The 25281-nt window shown below is 38.4% G+C and overlaps 1 protein-coding gene across 8 annotated transcripts in view; it reads right to left on the bottom strand.

The window, feature by feature from the left end:
- Positions 1-24950, bottom strand: part of tab1 (TGF-beta activated kinase 1/MAP3K7 binding protein 1) — a 92042-nt gene extending 67092 nt beyond the window's left edge. For 2 of the 8 annotated variants that reach the window (XM_081599667.1, XM_081599737.1), the window contains exons 1-10: positions 24839-24949; positions 24168-24301; positions 23291-23441; positions 23022-23117; positions 22072-22174; positions 18715-18831; positions 16408-16519; positions 14447-14591; positions 14072-14288; positions 12530-12683 (exon numbers count right to left, since the gene is read on the bottom strand). In XM_081599667.1, the coding sequence (XP_081455793.1) occupies positions 12530-12683; positions 14072-14288; positions 14447-14591; positions 16408-16519; positions 18715-18831; positions 22072-22174; positions 23022-23117; positions 23291-23441; positions 24168-24301; positions 24839-24871 (1262 nt within the window). In that variant the 5' untranslated portion in view covers positions 24872-24949. Of the gene's footprint in view, positions 1-7514; positions 9111-12529; positions 12684-14071; positions 14289-14446; positions 14592-16407; positions 16520-18714; positions 18832-22071; positions 22175-23021; positions 23118-23290; positions 23442-24167; positions 24302-24838 lie in introns of those variants that run through there. The other 6 variants (XM_008433102.3, XM_081599783.1, XM_008432932.3 and 3 more) reach the window with 6 other exon arrangements.
- Between the last annotated feature and the right edge of the window lie 331 nt (positions 24951-25281).

The following is a 25281-nucleotide window of genomic DNA, read 5'->3' as shown; positions in this document are numbered from 1 at the left end:
GTGTCTTGAAAATACATAATATCGCCCCTTAGAGCTTTATCTCCAGCTTTAACTGGTTCATTTCCAGTCAGCCTCAAACAGATTTGTCTCCATTAGCAGATTCTTTGCGGTTCCTTCCCCGTTTTTTGGGACCACTTCTGGGGTGGTACAACCCAACTTAGCCAGGTATTGCGAGAAAGCAATTTGATTGACAACAAACTGTTTTGATGACTGGCTGGTGTAAACCACAACAAGACCTAGCAGTTGGCGAGATGGCTAGCTGAAAATCGATAACTCTGTGGTCCAGCTTTTTTTTGTCAACTGAGAACTTCCGTATTATATCATATGCTCTCCATTTCAATCAAATCTGGTTTGGGCGTTCCTAAAACAAACTGCAGTGCAGGTAGTCCCATAAAGCATTGACTCTCGGGGACTGAACATAAATTCCATGCCATATGTTTTAAAATGTTATTTGTAAAGAAAAAAAAACTCTCCACAAATATCATGCATCGATTTTCCTTCTGCTTCATACTCATATACTACTTTGTGTTGGTCGGAAGAACGAAGATGTTAAAAAAATGTGAAAAAGTTTAAGCAAAATGCAGATACGTTTGCAAGACTCTTGATACAAAGATGGATTATTTGGAGGACAAAAAAAAAGATCCTAAATTATTTTCTTAAAATATTAATAAAACTCACATTTTTACAGGGTTCCAGTAAGTTGGCTGTTTAGATCATTTCAGAAAAATTCATCTGGACACACAGGTGTGGTTCTGTTTCCAGCTCTATGGAAACATGTTTCTCCCAACTTTTTTTTTTTACTAACATTTTCCCCGAAGGAGCTGTTGGAGGAACTGTGTGGACTTTTGATCCCTGCATCTCATGAAACCCATATGGCGAGGCTTAATTTTATTTTATTGTAACTGTTGCAATACTTCATGTTTCACTGAAACTTTTGAGTGGAGTGAACAAAGGCCCAGGTGCCTTTTATTTGGCCACCACGTGGGGCTTATGACTCATTGCCTTCAGTGAGACTCGGCATCAGCGAAGCTCGCAACACCTCATCTTGTTACGGCTAATCCAGCTGGCTGCTGCGCCTCCTGGAGTGTAACATCGCTCATATCGGTCTGGGATCCTCATCCTCAAAGGCCGTGTTTGTTCTCCCTCTGAGCAATCAGTAACCATAAAGGGAGATGCAGCAGCCCCACATATCATGCTGCTTCTCGTCTTTATCAAATATTGATGTCAGCCTGTCAGTGGCATCCACTTGGATGGTTAGACTCAGTTTTCTTCTTTTAGTTTTTCCATCAACCGGTGGCTCCTACAGCTTAGGTTCAGAACTAGCCAAACACAGCAGATGCTTTTTAAGTCTGGCAGATGGTAAACAATCAGGACAGTTTCAGTGATCAACATATAAATGAATTCTAAGGGGAGAGAAAAGACATTTTTATCGCCTGGAAACCAGTTTTCATGTTGGGGTGGTCAACGACTGATCATCGCCTGAGTCACTTCGGAGCACAACATCTGTATTTTCCAAAGGATTAATTAAAAATAGAGTGTCTTTTCTTAAACTGAATAAATATATGGCAATATTTTTAAAATATATCTAGTGTAAGCATATACCACTGCTGCCACCAACTGTTTTGGAGGGGAACTGCATCACAACAACCAATCACGTGTCAGGGTTGGCTGCCAAGTGATTGGTTTAATTTTACATGCCATCAAACACAAGAGACACTTTGATCAAGGTTCAGGGAAACTAAAATATGATAAAGTCAGTGACGTGCGGTGAGGTTCATAGCTGGTGAGGTACCGACTTAATTATAATCGGATTTACAAATCTAGACCCCCTACATGTTATTGTTTACATAATGGAATTTCGCGCATGCGTATAATGCTGGAGGGCAAAAAGACTATTCTTTAACATGTGATGCTTAGCCGCGCCGCTGAATAATTCGGTTATCTCAATCAAACTTTGACATGTAGATATTAATTTCGCGCTGTGCTTAACAGCAAAGGGAGAAACCGTTAAGTACAACGTAAAACCACGTCTTTCTCGCTCTCTGTATCGGCGCAGCTTCTGTATGGCTAGATCGCTGTTACCGTCTCTTACTCTGCAGTTGTGGAGTCACAATGTCTGGGTTCATGAGCGCCCCCAGCGGTGAGGCACGAGAACTGCCTGCCTCACCTGGAATCTGTTCTCTGCAGTTTCTGATCGCTCCTTAGCACACAAAACACGTTACACACACAGTTGGTGACAATAAAAACACAGTACATTAAATACATAAGCTAAATTATGGAAAATCAGTTCATACATTAAATGTTTTTAACCATTTAACTGGCGACGTACAGACAGGAGGAGCATGCGCTCATAGAATGGCAGCTAGTGCAGTTAGCTAGAGGTTGAGGCTCAGCTCACTGCTGCCTCACCGACTTTGCTTCTGAGCATTTAAATGGAAAAATGTGAAAATTCAGCGATTTTGAAGAAAAATAACATCAAATTTGGTTAAATTAAATGAAAAATAGGTAATTTATAATACAAACCACAGGGTGAAAATATCTTTATAAATGATTTTATTATTATATATTATTTTTCCATGATGACAGGTGAGGCTCTGGATCACCTGCCTCCCCTGACCACACGTCACTGGATAAAGCAAATCACCAAGCTGATGAAACAAGGACAGACTGACGTGAAGAAACATCTGAATGTGTGGGTGAAAATTTAAATTCCTGTTTCTAATCCAAACTAAGACGGAAAAGTAGCGCGAGAGGCAAAAGTCATTCAGTTCGCGCTCGCCATGTTGGTGAAAACCCGAAGTGGTTGCTTTAGACTGGAAGACAAGCATGTAGGTGGATTCATATTAACCTTTTTGGACAGAAGCAGGAAGACGGTTTTTATGACCGGCAGATCTGCGAGTGTTGTCAAAGGTTACCGATTACTGCTGACTGGCCATTACTGCTTTCCATTTAAGAGACCTGCAGCTGTTTACGGTTTTAATGTTCTTTCTGATACAAACCTGCATTGTTTATGAACATGATGTATTCACAAAACATGTAATGGAAAGAAAGTTTTCTCCTTATATTAAATAACACATCTTAGAGGTGTTGAGCTTATGGTTGCCAACCATAAGGCATTTGGGTCAGCCCCCATTGTTTTACCTGAATAGGTAAATGGGAGCTTTACAAGCAAGGTAACAAATATTAAAAATGTGAACACTCAGGCCATTTGAAAAGATGACAGAATGAGCATGTATTCAACAATTTACTGATGATTCGCATCAATCTGCTGCCTATTTTCTGTCACCATAACTAGATTTAAGAGCTGCAGACCTTAGAACGAGCAAGAAGCAAAAAGAGCAACCCAATTATTTCACTACCAGAAAATGATAAAAAAGACAAACAAACAGATGTAGCAGTTAGAGGATCTTAGTAAAAGAATATTTACCACATCATGAACTGACTTTTATTCCAGTCGAACTGCTGTCAACGTTTTCTGGACTGCCTTCCAGAAAAAGCGCAGTACTCTCTGATTACAGACTTGTAAACAATAAGGTGGACGTGTTGCAGGTAAAAAACAAACAAAAAAAAAAAAACTGTAGTTATAGTAAGACTTGAGTTAATATTGCACTTCAGCATTACAGCTCAAACACGCCCACATGGAGGGATATCCACTGAGCGGCTGGTAACTCTTTAACAGGAAATAAACGCTGCAATAAAAAAGAAGAAGACACAGAGAGAGAGCGTTGATCTCAGTGTTGATTTTGTTGTATTTCATCTTTAAAGAAATTATATTTTACGCTTCAGCTTACGCTTTTATTCTGAAAATGAACGCAACGCCTTACAGGGTGGAAGTTAGAAACACTCCAGTGTGCAGCTTAGAAATGAGAGGTACAAGCTGAAGTTTGGTATTCTTTTAGAAGAAAATTAAGTCATATTTTTTTGTATCTACCATTTTTTCCCCTTCTATTTATTTTTCAGATCAGAATCCAACGTCTCTCTTGCAGAGAATTTCATGAACAGGTTCTACAGATTAGTGATGTTGCTAGGGTCTATGCGGTGGGTGTTTCTGGTTTGTCATCCACAGCTGAATAACCTGAATAACTTGTTCTCTGTTAGGAAGATAAATGCTGCACACTTACCACCATCACACCTACATAAATAAATGGCTGTTCTATATTGAAATGTACATATTTCTATTAGAACTGTTTCCATATTCAAAGGTTTTAGGCCGAGTTCTAAGACTATGGGGATAAATAGAGAAGTTTAGAAATGACTAAACTCCACTCAGAAATATGAACGTTCATTCATCCTTGAGGCAGATTTTATTAATGTTCATTTAAAAAAACAATGATAAAAAAAATGCTAATCATATTTAGGGATACAAATTTAAACTTCCTATCCTAAAATTATTCCTATTAAACCGTCCACATTTCTTAAAAACATGGACTGCAGATGGTGGCCATGGGCAGAAAACTGATTTATCAAACAAACAAGGCCGTTCCCCTCCCCCTCCCCCCACCCCACCCTTGATCAACCATTTTCACGTTGACTGCAATTCCAGAAATTCGACTCTGCTGCCGCCAAATCCCCTTTTCTGTAACATGTGCAGAATGTGTTTTGAAGCTTTGCTTGGTGACATATGGCCGGTAATTCAAAACATGTGTCTGTAAGGCCGTCTTCAACACAAAGAGCCCCCCGACCCACTGTACAGAGAGAGCTGCACTGAAATGCACGAGCGAGGTGCGGACCGATCCAAACATGCTGCACGCGAAGACGAGACGTCCAGCAGTACAGAAATGTCACAAACACAAGGCATGTTCACGTCGGTGTTTTTTCTAGTCTTACAAATGTAAACGCCCTCACACAAACAAAACCAGATTTTTAAAAAAGTATTTCTTGTCATATTCTGATGGAATTATCAGCTACAGAAATATCTTAATCAAATGTTACTGGTTTTCTAGTCTGCTCCCAGAAATAAGGTCAAGTGTCACAAAGTGCCAGAACAGGCACGTGCAGAGGGGGGAGCTGGGGTGCTTGAGCACCTGCCCTTTTTGCTCCTTGCCCCCAAGTGCCCTTTTGGTCAAATTTTTTTTTTTTTGGTATTATTATTTCCTAAGCCCTCTTCTGACACATAAAAACATGTGCTGAAATTCTTTGCTTTTCTGTTTTTTTGTATAACATAATAAGCCGGTCACCTTGTTACCTTTGACCTTTTGCCCGTGACGCATGACGCAATTGCCTCTGGCGCAGTGCGATAAGGCGGCTAACTGAGGAGCTCAACGTAGTGAACGTTCCAGATTACAGAACAGTTTTTGGTGAATTCAAAAAAAAAAGTGTTTGGTGAATAAAGTGGAGTAGGCTTGCTACTTGTCAGATGACGGAAAACGTTGAAGTATCGTTTCTGCTTCAGCTCAGAGTCGCGGTTTAAGCAGAGAGGTAATGAAATACAACAGACACTGACAGGCCTCTGCGTCTGTCTTTCTCTGAAGAACTACTGAGCGGGAGGAGGCAGCCAGGTGAGGAGAAACTGTTCTAATCTATCGATTCACTATTATTATCATACAGACATTAGGTTGTTGTTGTTGTGCTACTAGCTAGCTGACTTTGCTAGCAAAGCAAGATAACTAAAAAGCTTCTCCCCTGTATCTTTAATAATATCAGTCATTCTTCAGTATCGCTCATGCAATAAGGGCACATCGCCCGTCCAAAACCGATCATCTCCATAATGGATATATGTCCGATCTTCTAATTTCCTTTGCTGCATAATGTACATTGCATTTATTCTGGCATTAGGTAAATGTATATTGAAGGAGAATAACACTTAAATAAAAGACCAACAAAGATATTCATTTAGAATTAAAAATAACTCACCCTGATTACCATGATAGATATAATGAATGTAATAAAAGTGTGTCATTAATGAAGGGGGAAAAACTCAACCCAGAGTTTAAGTTTAGGGTCTGGTTCACAGAGTATTAAGTTAAATTTGTTTCCCAATTATTCAATGGAAAAAAAAATACTAACCTCAGTTAAGTAAAATAAAATTGTAATCAAAACTTTTGGAATTGTAATGATTCCTTTAAAAAAAGTTTTGTTTAAAAGACTTTTTTAAATTAAATAACTAATTTTTAGAAAACAAACATTTATTTGCACACATCAGTAATCTTTTGTTGTGATTTTAGGCCCTGCTCAAGACGTCATGTGAGAATCACAAGGAAAACTTTGAGTCACAAACAAAAACTTAGAATAGCAAGAAAAGATTTCTGATAAGGGCAAATAAGTTTGTTTCCCAAAAAAGAAAGTTAACTTCATGAGTCAAAAATGTGATTTAAATGTTTAAAAGTTTTTTTTAAGCAAAACTCAGTAGGCTTTTCTCATGGTGACATGCATTAACAATTAAATTTTTGCTTTTGTGTTTTTCTTTTTTCTGCAGTTCCACGATAGTTTGATGCAGCTCTGCTTCCAGAATGGACCATCTTCATCTCCACTGCAAGTGTAGCAAACAGGCAGCTCTTTGTTTTATAGATTACAGTCACTAAAAGGTTGCTTTGTGCCCTTGTTTATATTTTTAATAGTGTAATTCAGTAAAGACAAAATATGTCTGGTGGTGTAGCTCTGATTTACATATTATGCTAAATTGCGTGTTTGAATATTACAATACTTCCCTATAACAAAATAGACCTGCAGAAAGAAATTACTAATAAAATATCTTACATAGGCATAGTGTTATGCTCTATATGGAGATGTTCGTTAGCTTTGATTGTATATGTCACATTTTTGTAATTTATCATTGTTTATTAAACTCTGAAAGCTGAGTGGCTTTGTTAATATTCTGTCCTAAAATACGGTTGGATGTGCCCTTTTTTTTGTTGTTGAGCACCTGCCCCTTTAGTGGTCTCTGCACGGCCCTGTGCCAGAATGTTGGCCAAATGGCCCCTTTAGTAGTTCTGCTGGAAAATGTAAAAAAAAAAAAAAAAAAAAAAAAAAAAAGGCTTTTGGCTCTGCCACCTAAAGTTGTTGTCTGACTTTTTTTTATTATTATCTAGATAAAAAATCTACTTTTAAGTTGTGGAGACATTCTTCAGCCGTTTTGGACAGGAGGTCAGAAAAAGTTTAAAATGACACGTCTATGTGTGTGTGTGTTTTTTTTTTAACTTGTCATATTTAAGTGTACGAAGGTGTTGAGAGCAAGAAGTCTGATGAAGTATTCTATAAAAAGAAACGGCGAGCCTCTCAAGAGGTCTGACCACAAGGCTTTGGGTAGAGCTCCAGAGAGAAAAAAGAGCCGCCGCTTCATTACACGATTTAAGGTACTGCTTATAATATGAAAGTACGTAACCTTTTCTTTACATGCAAAGTAAAATGCCTTATTCTAATAAGGTGTTGCCAAATGCATTTATAGAAACAATAAAATTACTTTAACATTGTGCAAAGGAGCACATCATGCCAGACATATTTATCAAAAATCTGTGAGATTGGTCTGAGGTGGATTTGCGATGCAAGTTACCTATATAAATAAATGCTACAGTGACTGAAGATGATCACTGAATTTTTTATTTTATTTAATACGCTTGCAAAATTGAATCCCTACAGATACATTTATCATAATCTATGACAGTGTTTGAAATAACTGATATTTGGAGGCATTTTTTAGCGTCCATGAAGTGTCAGAATTGTGGCTGGAACTTTTATGTGTTCATTTCGATGAATTGCATAGATTTTGATTCGTTAAAAATAGTTTAACAGGTTAATTTATTAATTAGTTTTTCTTTAACATACAAAGGTTCTGGCTGGAACCTTTGTACTGGTGTGTTTCCGGGATGCCTGTAAATCTAACACACAAGTGACACAAGTGACAGACATAAGCAGTGGACATCAAAACTGCTCATCTTGGCCCAAAAAAACCCACATTTTTGCTTCACAAAAATAATCTGACGGGACGCTGGAGAAGTCCATCGTTGTGTTCAACTTGTGTTAAAATGAGTTAGTGACAATAGTGGTAATTTAGCAGCAAAAAGGGTTTTGAATTGAAAATGTTGCTTGTTTTTGTCGACATACAGTTTTGGATGAACTCGATTAAAAATTTGAATCGAGTCCCACTACAAGTCAAAATAAATGGAATATAATGATGATAAAAATGTGCATAGAAAAAAAAATTAGACAAGTCCTTAAATTATCTGGAGATAGAATATATATATATATTTGGACAGCAAATAAAAATGTACTTTCAGATGCTTTCATTCATTCATTAGTTACAGTTTAAGGCCTTGAATAAAACATCCTTGTCCAGGTCCTGGAGTTCCCTTCAACAGGAACTTCACCAATCTGGATTACTGTAACCAAGTTGTGATTGTTTATGTTTCAAAGAGAAGCAAACATTAATTGATTGGGGTGTGGTGTGACGCCACTTCCTCACAGTTTTCATTGCAGAAATAATAGAAAGCCCCGGTCCCTTCCAACTCATGCTCACAAAGTCTCTTTTGCAGTACATATTGTTCATAATTCCACAAGTTTGATTAAAAAAACAAAAAAACAAAACAAAAACAACATTTCTCCTTGTAGTTCATGCCCCTCCTTCAGACCTTCCTCCTTACTGGGGTCCAAGGCCTCCCTGTGTGCTTTGGCTGTCGCTGTTGTCCCCTCCCCAAAGTCGGTAGAACTGACTAAAGTCCACGTAGGGCGGGACCCTGCCGGTCTCGTCGGGCTGCACTGCTTGGCTCCCTCTCTGACGAAACAGGCTTCCATCCCCTGAGCTGGAGCTGGAGCTCTGTGTTTGGGTGTTGGTGGACTGCAGGGTGGCTGTAGGGCTCTGGCTGCTGGGATGAGAAGAGGAGGAAGAGGGCGGGGAGGAAGAGAAAGTTGGGTGGTGGGGAACAGTGGAGGAGGAAAAGGAGACGGCAGGTATGAGAGTTGGGATAGACGAAGAGAACGGGGGAAATAGGTCCATGTCACGAGTGGAGAGACAAAACAGAGAGGTGGAGAGAGGGAGGGGAGGCCAGGGAGTGGTGGAGAGAGAGGAGTCGGAGATAGAGAGAGGGAGAGGGGAAGGAGGGGGTTTGGGAAGGGGGAGTTCAATTATAGGCTGCAGGATGTCAACAGAGGCTTGGCTCGCGGTCGGGTTCAGCATGCTAACGGAGTAGTGGAAAAACAACAGGCAAAGATGGAGAGTAGGACGCAGGACGGAGAACGACAAGCCAGGGCCAGTTAAGAAAAAAAAAAAAAAAGACAAACAGAGATGTGAGTCAAACAGCAAGAGAGAGAAAGAGAGAGAGACTGGAACTCATAAAAGGAGGAGGACCTGGATTGTTACCCCTCAGAGGGACTAAATAAAGACGATTTGCACAGACAGCAGCCATATTCAAGTGCTACTTATCATTAGCTACAGTCAGCTGTACAAGAGGCTGAACAGTAAAGGCTGGCAAACACTTATCCTGTCAAATAAAACATACATAATTAATAGGGATGCAAACAATTAATCATATCGCAATTGTCCACTAATTTCTAGTTTCAAATTATTTCCAATTGATTAGCTTAGACCTCCGTTTAGTGTTGTAGTTTGACCGCCATCCAGCAGAGGGCGCCGCTGGTCATCTTTATGCAAAGCGGACCCACTTAACACTGGATCCAAGATGGCGGTGATATAGAAGAACGGAAAAAGAAACGATCCCAACAGAGCCTCGCGAGGGTTGGAAATGCACTTTATGCGGTTCTGTTTTGAAATATATGTACAGTCAATACGCTCTTTGAATTATCACCTTAATAGTAGAACCTCTATCTCTCTGTTCAAGGAGGATCAAGTGTTTCACATGTTTTATTTTCATGTCTTATTTTTCTATTCAGCAACCTAACTGGTTCCTGATTTGCTATGGTTTATAAATACGTCTTAGCTAAATAACGTGAGCCACAGCATTTAATACAACTGACACAAAATAATCTTTAAATTTACTCCTTTTTTAATTTAATTTCACCACATGAAAAATGTAGCCCCTTCATCTTGTGGAAAACCGGTTGCTTCTGTTTATACAAGAGAAAACCGAGGTTCTTAAGAAGATGCCCACTTATCAATTACTCATTAGTTGATCAGTATGATTAATTAACTTTATCTTAACTTAGTCGACAAATCGCACCTCTAATTATTATAATAAATACAGCTGCTGCCGCAGATAAATTCCATTTAAAAATGCTGATCAAAAAATAAAATAAACTAAAAACCAATTTAATACTTCACGTCTCATATCCTGACGTAGCGTGTTTTACACTGCATCAGAAGCTGAAATTCTCCAAGTGTTTTTTTAGTGTTGAGTTTTGATGACTCCAACGCCTCACTTGAAGTAGAAGGTGATCAGAATAATCTCAGTTTTGCATAAGCTTGTTGTTTACGGGGTGACTGCCTGTGCTGAGGTTCCCTGAAGCACAACAGTCTGCCATGAGTCACAGTTCCAGTTTAATCCCAAAGCAACAGCAGCAGACAGAAAAAATTAGCGATTATGAAAGTGAAGATCAGCTGTCATATTTTGCGTATGTAGGAAGTGAATCGCAGTCAGAGCTAAATTATACGCAGGAAGAACAGTTTGGAGAGAAATTGCTGTTAATCTGCAAGCTAATTTAGAATGAAGTTAGCATATCAAGCCGCAGATTGCCACAAATGGCACTGCACACAAACCGGAACCTTGGAAGTTTTGAGTTTTTATTGTTTCCTAACTAAAGGGTTCTGTCAAGCAGCTGCTTCCTGCTTGATCTTCCTGAGATCTTCCTTCTTCTTCTTCTGTGCCATTTTCTCACATGTTGCTTGTCCGTCTTGCAAAAAAGGACCACAGCAAAAATGTACAACACCAGTTTAAACTCTGAACCGCATTTCCATGTCCATGGCACTGCAGCTGTATTGATGGTAACTTTTCTTCCTTTCAGCGCTTCTGTCTGCTTCTTGTGGTGTGCTGCCTTCAGGAGAGCGGGACATTAGAATACGTCACCCTCATGGTATTTACTGTGTAAACTCTGAAAAATGAGCGCTCTCTTTCATGAACTTACCTTCATTGTGAGCAAATTGTTATCTCGGTGGTTATATATTTACGAGATTAGATGTTCCATTGTCGGACATCCCCTGATAGCGTCCAGCATTCAAACGCACATTAAAACACTTTTTAATGCAAGTTGCTATGTTTACATTACATGTCCTGCAATTAAACTAAGTATTCCATGGTTTTTCACAAGTAGTTCAAAGTTTAAACTGGTATTGTTATGCATACTTGGTGTAAACTGTAAGCTAACGCTCCCCAAAAGAATGGCAGCGCTCTCCTTTTGTAACAAGGTGACAGCAGGTTTCACCAACTCAAAATTAAGACTTTTTAAGAACCTTATGAATGAAGTTTAAGACCCGTATCGTGACAGAAATGCTATTTGTGAAAATAATTAAAAATCTTGTTATCCCTCATCTTTTTTCCCCCATTTGTCAACCTAGCTGCATCTACTGTGTTTTTCTTCTCAGCTTCTCAGCTGTAGTTCCCTGCGTAGTAACAACTTTGTTGCAATAAAAGTCTTAAATAGGTCAGACTGGTGCTTGACTGCCATGTTTGGCCACAGAAGTGGGCCAATGGTGAAGATGATCGTCGTTCCTCCAACTGGCGATAAATTTGCACATGATTGACGTGAAAATGCTAGCTAGCTAGCAGGGGTATATTAGCAGCTATATCGGTAGCTGCAACTGCCTCAAGTCACAGATGAAGATGTCTGCATGTGATAAACTTCTGCCTCACAGAAAAGTTCCATGAGAAAAAAACTGAAAAACTACTTAAGACTATATCAAATGAAATAATCCTGCCACGACAAAATTTAAGACCATTAACATATTAAAGGATAACTTTTTTTTTAAATGAATTTAAGACATTTTAAAGCCTGCTTACACTTTCTGTCCTCCTCTACTTGCTCTGTGGTACCACAGAGGAAGGGGTGGTACCACTTATTAAGAAGCACTAATACAATGCAATGCAATATTCAGATTTTTTTAAACCAACTTTATGCAGGTTTTTTTTCTTTTTGCAAATTTATTTAAAAAACTATTTGTAATCAGCTCACTGCATAAATATTTTGTGGAACCTCCTTTCCCTGAAATAGCAGCAAGTCCTTTGTCAACTACAGTGAATTTGAGTACTTTAACACATGTAAAACTATTGTTTGACATATGCTATGTGTAAGAGTATTATTAAATATTACAATACCCGTTTTCAGCTGCAAAATGATAAGCTACCCAGATCAACCCACAGCGCAAGTGTGAGGAATAAAAACTTTGCCTAATGTAAATAAACACAGCCGCGGAGGCTGGAGGCAGGGGAGTGAAAATCAAGCGCACCTTAAAATAAATACACCAGAGGAAGAATGAGGAAGTCTAATCATGCTTATTTTTAATACATTTAAAATAAACTCGCCCACAGCCGTAGAAACAAAGACAAAGGTTGAGCAAGGAAAACAAAACGGCGGCATTTCGAGAAGAAGGGACAAAAATAGCAACAGAAGGAGAAAGCCTGCAGGGAGTTAAAAAAGCCAAGCTTACCCCGGTGTGGGGGTGCCTTCCTCCAGGGTGGAGGCGGTGTTAGTCCCGTTGGTCAGGGTGCTTTGAGACGGCATTACCAGTGAGAGGGTCACGCTGGTTTTACTGGTGCTCTGGCTGTTGGAGTACGGTACCGAAACTGGATAGATTCGCCCGCCTGAAAGAGGTGCAGGAGAAGATGTTAAAATCTGCGGCAAAACGTCCCAGTTATTCATATTTTCCCTTCCGTTTAAAAGTGTTGATGGTTTGCTTAAACATGGAAATGGGACATCATTTTTTAACGTTTTCTCAAAAATATTTCCATACAACTAAACAGTAATGAACAGCATGCGATTTCAGTGAAAATTTGCTTCTTGGTAATGTGTTTTAAAAAATTGAGAAGGTTATTTTGACCTTTTTTATTCTTGACAACACTGATAAGAGTCGTGTTTTCATTTTCTCAAGGCTCAGAACTAAACACTAAAAACAACTAACGATTGGAGCGATCCAGGAAAAGAAACTGCTCTGAAACTCAGAAACATTCTGCAGCGAACACGACGACATTCTTCAGATATAATAAACATATGTACTTCAGTAAGGAATGTTTTGGTTCATCTTAAAGATGGACTGAACGTAGGATCCTGTATTTACGAAGCAAATGGAAGCAGGCTAAAACTTCTCATGTTACTAAACAAAAGAATTTGCAAAAAGAGCAAAACGGGAGTGAATGGAAGCAACTGACTGTCTTTCATTTTTATAAATTATGAATCAGGGTTTAAACTGAAACTGCATTCAAGTAATCGTCCCATGAGATCGAGAAAAAACATTAGTACAATAATATTTCTATCACAGCATTCAAACTAAGTTTGCCTGGAGCTAGTTTCCTTCATTAACATTTGTTATTTACACATAAGACAAAAAGATGCACAGTACTGTGTTAAACAGCCAATGAGAGTAGATAAAGTACAAATAACTAAAAGTCGGACAGCAGCTGTAACTCGTTTCGCTCATACACTAAGGGAAAAAAAGACGTTGTGCTACAGCTAATTAGACCGTTAGCATTCAGTAAACATACAGTAAAGACAGTTGTTTTTTAAAACATAATTAATTGGAATTTATTGTTACAACAATTAACTGAAATTATCATCATAAGTAATGATAATTGATACGATACTTATCACCTGACTGCTCCCTGATTGGTACAAACACACATACATGTACCGCAATATTAAAATCCCAACTTTTTGTGAACTGCTGAGTACAAATACAAGAAACTGAGATGTTGATTTTAACAGATCTTATATTTGCTCATTTAAAAACAAAACTGAGAAAAATAAGTCTAGACCTTACATAGGACAAACTTAAGATATTATTTAGCAAGAGGTTGTTAGCTGAGTTTGCAAAAAATAAAAGCTAACCCATCGTATTTAAATGTTGAGAGTAGGAAATCGGCAATAATAAAAAGAAAACACTGCAGTTTTGTAGCCGTTGTAGAAGTCTTTAACCTTCCCAGAATTTTCTCCAATGCGGTGGAACGGGAATTTTCCTTCTGAGAATAACACTTTCTACCTTGTGTGGGCGTGAGCGCGGCGTCCGCCAGCGGGTAATTGATCGTGCGAATGAGCAGGGTCATGTCCTCGTGCCGAGAGCAGAAGGCCGCTCTCTGACGGCCGGACACGAAGACGTCGTGGTGAAGCCTCTTGACCCGCTCCACCACGGACTGAGCCACCGCCTCCAAACTGGTCTGCTGGGCCAGCTCGGCCGCTACCATGGCTACAATTTCCTACGTAGGAGAGGGGAGACAATTAAAAAAAGAATAATAGCCACATTTGAGAAGACAAGAGGAAAAAAGACTTGAACGCCAAGGAAGTGAAAAGACGTTTCATGTGAGGCTTGAAGAGCGAAAAGAACCAAAAAAAGAACAATAGCGTTATTGCTAACCTGGTTGACTTGTTCTGGACCGTGGGCGGACTCAAGGGCGTTTATTAGACCCTCTGACATCAGCAGCAGGAATCCTGTTACACCGTCCAAAGGGTGGCTGCCATGGATCTCCGGCTCAGAGATGATGGGCTTCGCTTTGGCCGCACTAACGGAGAGCGACAGAAAAGCGTGAGACAAAGACAAGACAGGACAAGGTTGGCAAAATACGAGTGGAAACAGAAAAACCAACAAAAAAACAATTAAAGTCGATACAGCAACAGAACATTAGAGGCTTGACATCAACACCAGTTTATTGTATTGATCCAAAGAATGCCTTAGACTTTTTTTTATGAATTATATTGGATGTTCTGCTTTCTCCTTGATAGCAGTAAGGAGATAATGCAATACAGATTCCATTCTGTGTCTGATGGGGGTTAAAATTTGAATGATGCAAAAGTATTTGGATATGATTTGCCTGGATATTGTATAACCACAGGAAATGAGGAAATGGGTGTGTGTGTGTGTGTGTGTGTGTGTGTGTGTGTGTGTGTGTGTGTGTGTGTTTGTGAATAAAGCACTTTAAAGAGGCTTGGCTCTGGTACGGTAATGACGGCCATGAGAAGAAAAAGTAGAGATGAGAGATTAAACACTTTCAAATACTTTCTTAATAATCACAGCATTGATTTCATGCAACATTAATAAAAGGAGTTTACAGACAAAGAGTTTAACGATGCGTTTTTCTTCCGGGGTGTTATCATTATATAACATTCAACATCTGTGGTTTTCTCAAAATAATTGGCTCCACAACTTTGAATTCCTAATGAATTTTCTTCAACCAGCAAAACGTGATGCAATGGAAAAGGCAGACTGACATAAACTTTTTAAAACAACAAAAACAATTTCGGTATTCTGATCATTGAAATTTAAAAGTGCTGTGGTACCGTTGTTCTATCACACCCATTTCCGGACCACTTACAGCACCGGTGTTAACGCTATAAAATGAACGCTCTCTATCGTGGTATCACCCATGGAGGGATTTCTTTATTTAAATGGGTTCATTTTTCAGAGGGATACAAAGTGAGGGTATCGTGATTTTAGTAATTACATGCTTATAAGAGCGATTTTCTGTTGTCCTTCCAGGGAAGCTGGCAGCTTTCAAATGTAAATAAAACACTTTTTAATTTAAGTTGCTGCTTAACATGATCAAAGCACTACCAAAACATATGTACAAAAATACCAAAGTGAATCACAGCAGCGGTGAAGCTACCAGTAGCAGGAGAACGGAGCTGCGCCAAGAAGCTAACAGAAGCTAACAAACACTGAATAGCAGAAGAGCTGCCATCGATACAGTTGCAGCCAAGCATGATTTAATGTTACACAATACAGTTTTACCAAGTTGCTCAAAGTCTAAACTGGCATTGTTGTGCATTTAAGGTGTAAAGTTTACCTTCGACCAAACGCCCCCCAAAGGCATCCTAGCGCCCCCCTTTTGTAAAAATGTCTGCCAGCACCCCGTGCCGTCCCCTGAACGCCCCCTGGGGGGGCGGTACCGCCCACGTTGAGAACCGCTAAGCTAGGCATTTCTCAAAACTTTCAAGTTGTCAAAACAAAAGGTATTGTAACATTTGCAGCTGTACGGTGTTATTTAGCTGGACTGAAGGCAAATATGGCTCCTAGGATAAGAAAGGATCAACAGCTACAAAAATCATGTTGCTCCTCTGACACTTTATCAAAAACATGAGTGAATATCTGTAAGTATCTCAGCCTCTTGGTGAAATTTTGCTCCTGTGTGGATTAAAAACATCAACAAATTCAAATTTGTAGATAAATGTCTTGCTTTTCACAATCAGTCAAGTTGTATACTGTGTTACAGTAAACGTGAACACATGTCGGTGGTTTCTCAGAAATGGACAAAGCACAAAGATAACACAACCTGCATGAACTCATGTAAACGTAGTCGGAAAGCCGACGGCAGGCGTCACCTGAGCAGATCTATCTCAGAGTAGTTGATCTTCACTCTGCTGTCTCCCAGCCGCCTGGTGCTGCTCTGTCCAGCGATCTGTCCTGCTTGCCGTATTCGAGCCACGTCCACACCTATGACACAGGAGACACGCTGTAGACCACAGTGGAGCGGGCATTAAACACACACACGCACGCACACACGAGATGAATCGTAAGGAGCAGAGGAAGAACGAAAGCAATGAAAGCAGCAGGAAACGGAGGCTGGGAAAATCAAAACAGCACGAGTTTGCAGGTTGACGTTTCTCTTGTTTTGAATCATTTATCATTTTCTCTCTTCTTCACTTTAGTGTTTCACATTAAATCCCAATGGAAAACATTTATGTTTATGTTGTAATGTGACAAAATGTAAAGAAGTTGTGTGACGACCACCAGGCTGGACTTGCTGCCCCCACCAGGCTGAGAATTGTTTGCTTGTTTATTTGATTTTATTTGAACACCAGTAACAGTGATAGCAAAGATGGGTTAAAGAGACTCTTTATTCTATATTCTCAGCAAATAAAATGAATTAAATGACTAAAAAAACTTTGGACACTTTAATTAGGGTGAAATAACTGGAGTGAAATATATATATATATATTTAAATTGTATTTGTTTTATGTTTGCCTGTGTCTAAGACTTTATAATTGGTGTTTAGATATTATTAATAATGCCATCCAATACCACATAATTACCTAGTAATATTTTCAAATTTCCTGTTGCTTTAAACATTTTCCACTTTTTAGTGGAAAAACACAGCCACTAAGGCTGTGACATCACACATTACACTCATGTGACTTATCTGGAAAGTACTCACAGCACTTCACTTGTTCCACATTTTATTATTCAAAATGTAAATAATTCTTTTTAAAAAATAACACGTCACATTTAATGTAAATATTCAGTCTTTGCCCAGAAAATGGTCTGAATTACTAGCCTAACTAAACAATGAAAAAAGACTAATACTAAATAATTATGGGTCCTAAACAGACCATAATTAGCTATTTCCTTGTCAGATTTTAGTTTAAAGTTATGTTTTAAGTTATTAACATGATTATTCTAATTCTGAATGGTCCAGCTAGAGTTACAGCTTGAATCTGAGAGAGAATTTGAGATGGAAGTTAAAGTTTAGGATGATCTCAACATCAAACACAAAATAATTCAGCAAATTGCAAGTGGAGACCAGCAAGAATCGGGTCAAAAGTTAGAAAGATTTGGTGGCTGTAATACCAGTGAAGATGTCAGTTTTTTTTATTGATCACAGAGAATGTTAGAAATAATTTTCGACATGAACGTTTTAAATAAAACTGAGTTTTTTTCTAAATTGATCCTCTTTTTGAGAGATCCCTGACTCACTGTCAATCACAAGCAAACCTGGTTGAATGGAAACCATTTTTTATTTCAGTCACTCAATAATAAATATGAATAGTTCATGTAAAAACTGAAAGAAACAGTCAATGAAAAGGAGCATGAAGAAGAATGAAGTGACAATATCAGCCTCTTAAAAAGAAAATCAGATATTCAGCTCAGAAGACTGTTACAGATTGTAACAAAAAATATCCAACAAAACATTATTCAATGCCATATCGCTTCATCATAATGGTTTTCAAATTTATTTAAATGCATAAAAATATTAAGATCCTTTTATCCCACAGTTGAGATTGTTCCATAAACTGACAGCTTTAATTGAAAAGCATCTTTTCCTTCGTTCTGAATCAAATTTTCTGAAAATCTCAATTCTTTTTAAGTTGCATTTGCTTTTTATTTTTATAATTATGTTTATGTGCTTCGAACATAAATTTGAGGGGTTTTTTTTAAAAGTGTTGTAAAAAAATTATCTATTTGTTTTACAAGTACTAATAAAAATAATTTGCATTTTTTCACGTTTAAAGTTGATATACGGTCTTTGTGCCAACATTTAAATGACATATTGGGCCCCAGTGAATAACTGACTGCAGCCTGAGACCAAAGCAAAATTTCTCTAATATTTGATTTAATTTAACAAAAAAAAAAACTCATACCTTATCTTTTGTTATGCTACAAATGTTTAAAAAAGTGACAAATGTATTTGTTGGGTTCAGGCTGGACTTGTTAGTCCTGTTAAAGCCTGTCGTATGGAACAAACTGTTCCTTCAGCAGAACTCGGTATTAGCATCTCCGTTGAGAAACGTTGATGCCTAAATGACACATTTATTCTGTAAGGAACACAGGATAAATGTAATGGCAATCCTGATGCATTCATTTTCACATTTCCATCCCATCACAGATGTGAGCACGTCAACGCGCCTCACCCATTGCAGCCAGTCGTTGTAGCTCGTCTTCGTTGTCGGTGCTGTGTGGCCGCCCGATCTGGAGGACCTGGTTCTGACCGTCGCTGCTGGACTTGCACAGCAGAACCCGGTTTGTACCTGAAATCACAAACAAAGAATTTTAACGACATTTTAAATAAGTGTTGATCAGGTCAACACAATCTGATATTTATAAATCTGATATAAAAAAAAAAAAAAACTGTTTCTGTTGGAGACATCATGTTCCGTGGTGTGAAAAAGTAATTCCTCCCTTCTGCTTCTTTTTGCCGTAATGAAATGTTGCAGAGCAACAAGATCATTTTAGCACCAGACAAAGAAGTAACTTTATTACATAAACCAGGATTTACTCCACTAAGAAGAAAAGTAAACTAAACCAAAGTGGTTGTATGTAAAAAAAAAAAAAAAGGTGAGTTTTCTAGCTGCATGCTTTTAACTAGACCATCTCAAAACCTCTGTTAGTTATTTTTACACCAGATTTAACAGGAAGCACAACTTACAAAATGATCAACTTTTGTTTCTTTTTCCAATTCTCTTTTTTTTTTTTCTTTCTAGAATGATTTATGTTTTGACACATATGAACTCAACTTCTTTGTGCATGGCTGAGAATGTTGAATCCATCCATACGTTCACAAACTTAAACATAGCGATGATTGGTTTTCCCTATTTACCATTCAGGGATTTCAATTTGAGAAACGCACAATAAAGAGCAAATTCTGGGGAGATTCTAAGAAAGTTAAAAACACGAAAAATGTAAACGAATGCGACTTAAATAGGTCAAACCGCTGCAAAATATCTAATAATCCATCTTTAAAAATATACCAGTCTGCAGTCTTATTGCAAAAGTTATTCCATCCATGCTAAAAATGTCCAATTATGTCATAGCACACTTTTTGATAAGATAAAAGCAAAAAGCAAAAGCAAAAGCAATTTTTTAAATATCACAGGGACCATCCAGATGTTTTTTGACAAATAAGAAAAGAAAATGTGTTTTGTTTTTGGTCAGCAGCACTTAATTTTGTCTTGGAAATCTTTTGTTTTTTTCCAGCCCTCCTTATTGCTGAGTCATAAAAAAAAGACCTTTAGAAAGAACTGCAGTTTATCAACCACAGTGGGGAAGTTTCACTACCGCTTCATGCATTTTCCATTAATAAATAACTTATCGGATCGTTATTGGCCGACACCAAACCTCACATATCTGTACCGATACCAGAAGTGAACAAAGTGGATCAGTGACTTTCTTTCTCATCTGCTCTGGGAATAACATACTTATTTATTTACATTATCTGTCTAATACAGACATTTTTTGATTATCTAAAAAAATGTGACAAAGAAGCAGAGCTGAAACCAGCATGTTAGACGTACTGAATCTTAACAACTGAAAATGACTGGATAAAGTTCACAACGCCTTGAGTGGAGATGTTTGTATATTGAGAACTGACTTCAATGTCTAAAACATCAAAGCAGCTCTGCTATCAATATTGCAAAAATGATTACAGGGTCAACATGCCCCATGAAGCAAAGAAAAGACACTTCTGCTGTATCATTAAACTTCACTGAAAAACTTCATCTGAAGTTGCTTTGAAAAAGGATTAAAAAAAAAAGAATCGGTCTTCTAGCTGGGGAAGCATAAGACAGATCAATGATTAATTAACTTTTAAAATTACATTTCTGGGTCAGTAAGCAGATGCTACATGCAGGTCCAGAGCAACCAACAGATTTCATATCCCTAAACTGCCTCAAGCTGTGTGTTGTAACGTTCTCATCAGCCGAACAAGGCCAGTCAATGCAGCCAATTTGCTTTATGTCAATCACAATCAGGCTTCTCTGTCCTCAACTAGAAAAAAAAAAGAAAACATCCGCCCGTTTGTCGAGCAAGGTTTTATGTTCATGTGAGCAAAAACGTTGAAAGTTTATGTAGCGCAGCTTTTCGCTCCACACGTACCCAGCTATGATGTGTTCAACACAGACAAACAGCTGGGAGTCGTTTACAAAACGCACTAATGTCTCGGTTCAAACCTTCCTGCTAAACTTTGAACTCCTGATCCTCCCAGCGGCCAATCATTCATGTAATGAATCAGTCCTAAAGATAAGCTAGCACTTTTTATTTTTATTTTTGCTAAATACTGCATTAGTGACCAAGTAAACAAGAATTATTTTTTTTGTAACTTCATCCAAAATCAAATACATAGTCAGAATTGGATCCAACGCCGACTTCCTTCAAAATTCGATCCAAACTAAGGAATAATCTCTTCTTTTGCGTACACGCTAATGACTTTTTAAAGACAAACCGACTGGGGCGTTAAACAAACCTGTCCCTCAACTTTCTTTAGTTTTACAGCTACTTCCCTAACATGCTCTATGTCATACTGCATGTCATTATTTATTAATAGCTGAAATTTCTGTTCTGTGGCTTCAGGCGCTGGGTTGGTATTTGCTCAAACACTTGTGCAATCAAGCAAGCAAAGTTCTCCAGCTTCAAGCAGTCGCCTGTAGGATCTGCTTTATGGAATGACAGCAGATCAACTGACAATAGAGCCAATGATTTATGTCTTGTCTACACCAGATTAAACCTTCCTTTAGGTTTCCAGGACAGACAGAGACTGAAAATCGTCGGGATTGTTGAATGTTTGTGCTCAGTAGTTTGCTCACAGTCTACGTTGTGTCTCTGTTTGGGAGGTTTCTGCACCTCCACCAATAGCGTCAGCTCAGCTGCGGCTGAAACATTGAGAGTCAATCACAGCTAATCTCTGACACCTGGAGCAGTTTGGTATGTCGATGGCTCAGGAGATAGGAGGGTTTGTCCTGGAGCCAAAGAGCTGCAGCAACACCAAGAGTGTCACACACCAAAACTGAGCAAAACCATTTCAGTCTAGAAAGTTAAAATGCACCAGTTGGACATTATTTTCCTGATGTAGATGAGAATAAGTCATCTTTTCCATCAGTACATGTCACATTTTAGATGACAGACAGACAGAAACATAATAGTACTAGAATATTCTCAAATAACCACAAAAACACCTCGTATTCTGGCTTTCTTCTATTGCAATGACGGCAAACTTTGACTCAACTGATATTGAAAACAGAGTTTGGATTGAAACTCTGAATGTTTAATTGATTACTTAACTAGAATTTAAGTTTCAGTGTAATGTTTATATCAGATTTTCTGTATATCAAACGACTCAAATCTGCATCAAGTCTGACATCTGCTGGTGGAAAGCAGGAAGCATTCTTCCTTTTTAACGATCTTTGGCAGGCAGATACTGCCTCTTTAGTGCTGCAAATAAACAAATACCACTCAGAAAGTGTAAAATTTTACACAAATAAAACATGTATCCATACCAACATTGGCAATGTAAAGCTTATTGTTGAGAATCAGAGCCACCACAGCCGTAGCGCCTCCTGACACCTCCTGCTCCAGCTCCTTCAGGCGCTCCTGGACCTTCTGACTCCGAGGACGGACAGACAGACAGAGAGACAGACAGACAGAGAGAGACTGTGGGACGGCACATTCTGACCAGCGGGGAAGCATTCAGAGAAATAAAAATAACAGATGATGACGGCAGGAAGCCGGAGAAACAGAGACGAAAGAAACTGAGAAAATCAATAAGAAAAAACCAGACAGGATAACTAGAGATGCACCGATCGGTCGCAATATTGAAAAAAATTCTAGACTGGGTATCGGTGACAATGTGCCTGATCTATTCAGTCTGATTCTATGCTCTGAGCCATGTCATGCTTTATTGTTTATTTTCCATTACATTTAGAAATCCTAATTGAACTTTCTGAACCGTTAGTTGCATTTTTTTTTTTTTGTCAGTTTCAGTTCCTCTTGTTATTTATTTTACATTGGCTGTTATACTACTAAATTCACTGACTGAACATAATAAAGTTGTGTTGTTTTTACATGTTTGACCAAGCCTGCGAAGCTATTGGTATATTTAAGAGCTGTGTAAGTCAGTTCATTGTGTTTAAAAAAAAAAAAAATGTTTTCAGTCAATTCAGCTGTTTTTCTGTATCGGATCAATTTCGGCTGATACCAAACCTCAGATCTCTGTATCGGAAGTGGAAAAAAAGTGGATCAATGGATCTATATGAGAAATGCAAGTGAAACCCAAAGCAAAAAAAACAAAAAACAAGTCGATTGAAACAATCAGGAAAACAGCAGAATAACAAGAAAAACTACAACGAGCGAAGGAGAGCCGAGTCAGACTGATGAGGTCGTAACCTCATGTTCTTATGTACATCACTGCTTTTTTGTATCATAAAGTCACCTCTCTATGTGTGCATACCTCATTGTGTGGCAGGAGGTAGTTGGACAGGTGAGCCTTTTTAGCCAAAGCATCACCTATTGTATTAAAGTAACTCTCCTCCACCGCCTCAAAGGCCTGTAACAAAGAGAACACGTATTATAATTCACTCAGCGGCTCCCTAGCACATGAGAGGAGCTACAAAAAACTGATAAAACTGCTAAATCAGAAGCGAAAAAACTCAACGGATAAAAGGTTTCACGGAAGAGATGTGACTCCACAGACAGACAGACCAGTAAACAGTCAGAGACCTGAATGAGGATCCGGCGGACGTCACCGTCTGTGTGACTTGAGTTGATCTCCCCGAGTAGGAGTTCAGCGGTCAGACACTGGGCTGCAAAGTCCGCCACCCTGCTGCCGTCATAGCCGTTAAAAACGCCATAGAGGAAACAGTTCTCGCCTCTGATTGGATGACAAAGCGCAAGGAACATGAGCAAACGTTGATCGTTTTGAGAGCAGCAATGCCATATTCAAATTTAAGTCCAAAAGGAATTACAAAAAAAATAGTTAATAGCTTGATAATTTAAGGAGTTAAATTTTTCGAGTGGGTTTACACTTTGGTTATCCAACTTTGATGCCACCGTACAGTAGACTGCAAGACTCGTATGACAAGTTTGAACCAATGTTTGAAAACTAACCCAAAGCTAGTCCTGGATAACGTAACCAGAATGTTTAGCTGCCTAAAAGTACAACGTGATAATTACTGGTGGAAAAAAAAATAGCTTCAACATGCAACTAAATGATATATATGACATAAACAAGGTTTAATGAATCTTCATTACATTTCACACATCGAGTATTGTTTATATTCACAAAAGTCCCCATATATACATACAACTCAACTTTATTTGGGTCTCTGAGTTTTATATGAAGTGAAAAAGAGAAAGAAAAACGTCTTTGAGGCCCCCAGAAAAACTGCCGCCCTGGGCTACCATCCCTGTAAGAACTTTGTAAAGTCTTTAAGAATATTTACCATCTGAAAAATAAAAACATCTGTTGTTAATTGGAGAAGGAAGGTTACAACCAATTCATTTTGAACACTACCCTAGAAACTTCTGAAAAGAAAATGTGTCACAATCAGTTGAAATGCGCCAACCTCCCCCCTCATAGCTGCTCTATCTTACACACCTCAGCCTGAGATGCCTGTCCTCCATGGGGTGGCTCTGGGTTCCTTTACCATCTTGGCTGTACACACAGTTGGGCGCCACTCCCACGCCACACATCTCACACAGAGGCAGGTCATCTGTCCAGCTCTGCTGCTGCTGCAAACAGAAAAAAAGAAAGAAAAAAAACAGCATAAGAAAAGCTGTGTAAATATTTGTTAATTTTAACTTTTTATTTCTAAATGACATGTCTGCTCGTGTAATATGTTTAACTACGGCTATTTAAAAAAGCAGGAAAATAGAGAGTTGAGTGCTAAACCTAAACTCCCCCAGGTGTTATGACTAAGTAATAAAATAGTAGAAGTCTACTTAGCTAGTTCGCTGTAAATAAATAAATAAGACCAGAAATACACGGTTCAGTGACATTACTGATAATCACTCCTTCTGCTTCTTGTTAACTCAAGCATTTTTATTTTCCAGTCGTTTTAAAGTGTTGTTGGTTAGCTTACTGTTAGCAAGGCACCTAATGAGCTCTACTAAAAATAGCTACAACTGGCATTATTAAAAGGCAATAATTGCCAATGAAAGAGCCAAAGTAAGCAACAAAGACCCCCGCGAGACACAAACGGGGTTAAAGTAATGTCCATGAGGAACATTAGCTGCCAGTGACAGCTATAAACAACACTTTTCACTTACGCTTTGCATCAAAGTCTTCGGCTCTGCCGCCATGTTGGATGCTATTTGCTGCGTTCAGGATCACGCCGCAGTGTCAGATATGATATCTCCGACTACACAAATGCACATTTTTTTATGTTAGGAAATAAAAAATCGCAACAAAGGCTTTTATTAGTTCTATTATATTTGTATTAGTTTTAATTCCTGATGTGACTCTGTCGGTAGCTTTCTTGGAGTATATTCTGGATTCTAGTCATTAGACACAGTACAGCTGCCTATGAAGGCAACATACTTAAGGACTTAGCGTCAGTTTATAATAAGCTATAATAAAATAACATTTTAAAAATGTTTTACGGTAACAATTACCATCGTTTTCCTATTTTTAAAATTAAATATGCGTTGCAAATGAAATACAGAGAAGACAATTCTTCAACACTATCGAGTGGTTTAATCGTGAGTGGTTC

Source organism: Poecilia reticulata, chromosome 1 (assembly GCF_904066995.2).
Source record: "Poecilia reticulata chromosome 1, P_reticulata-male-v2, whole genome shotgun sequence".
NCBI classification, from domain to species: Eukaryota; Metazoa; Chordata; class Actinopteri; order Cyprinodontiformes; family Poeciliidae; genus Poecilia; species Poecilia reticulata.
This window is presented reverse-complemented; position numbering and strand designations above follow the sequence as displayed.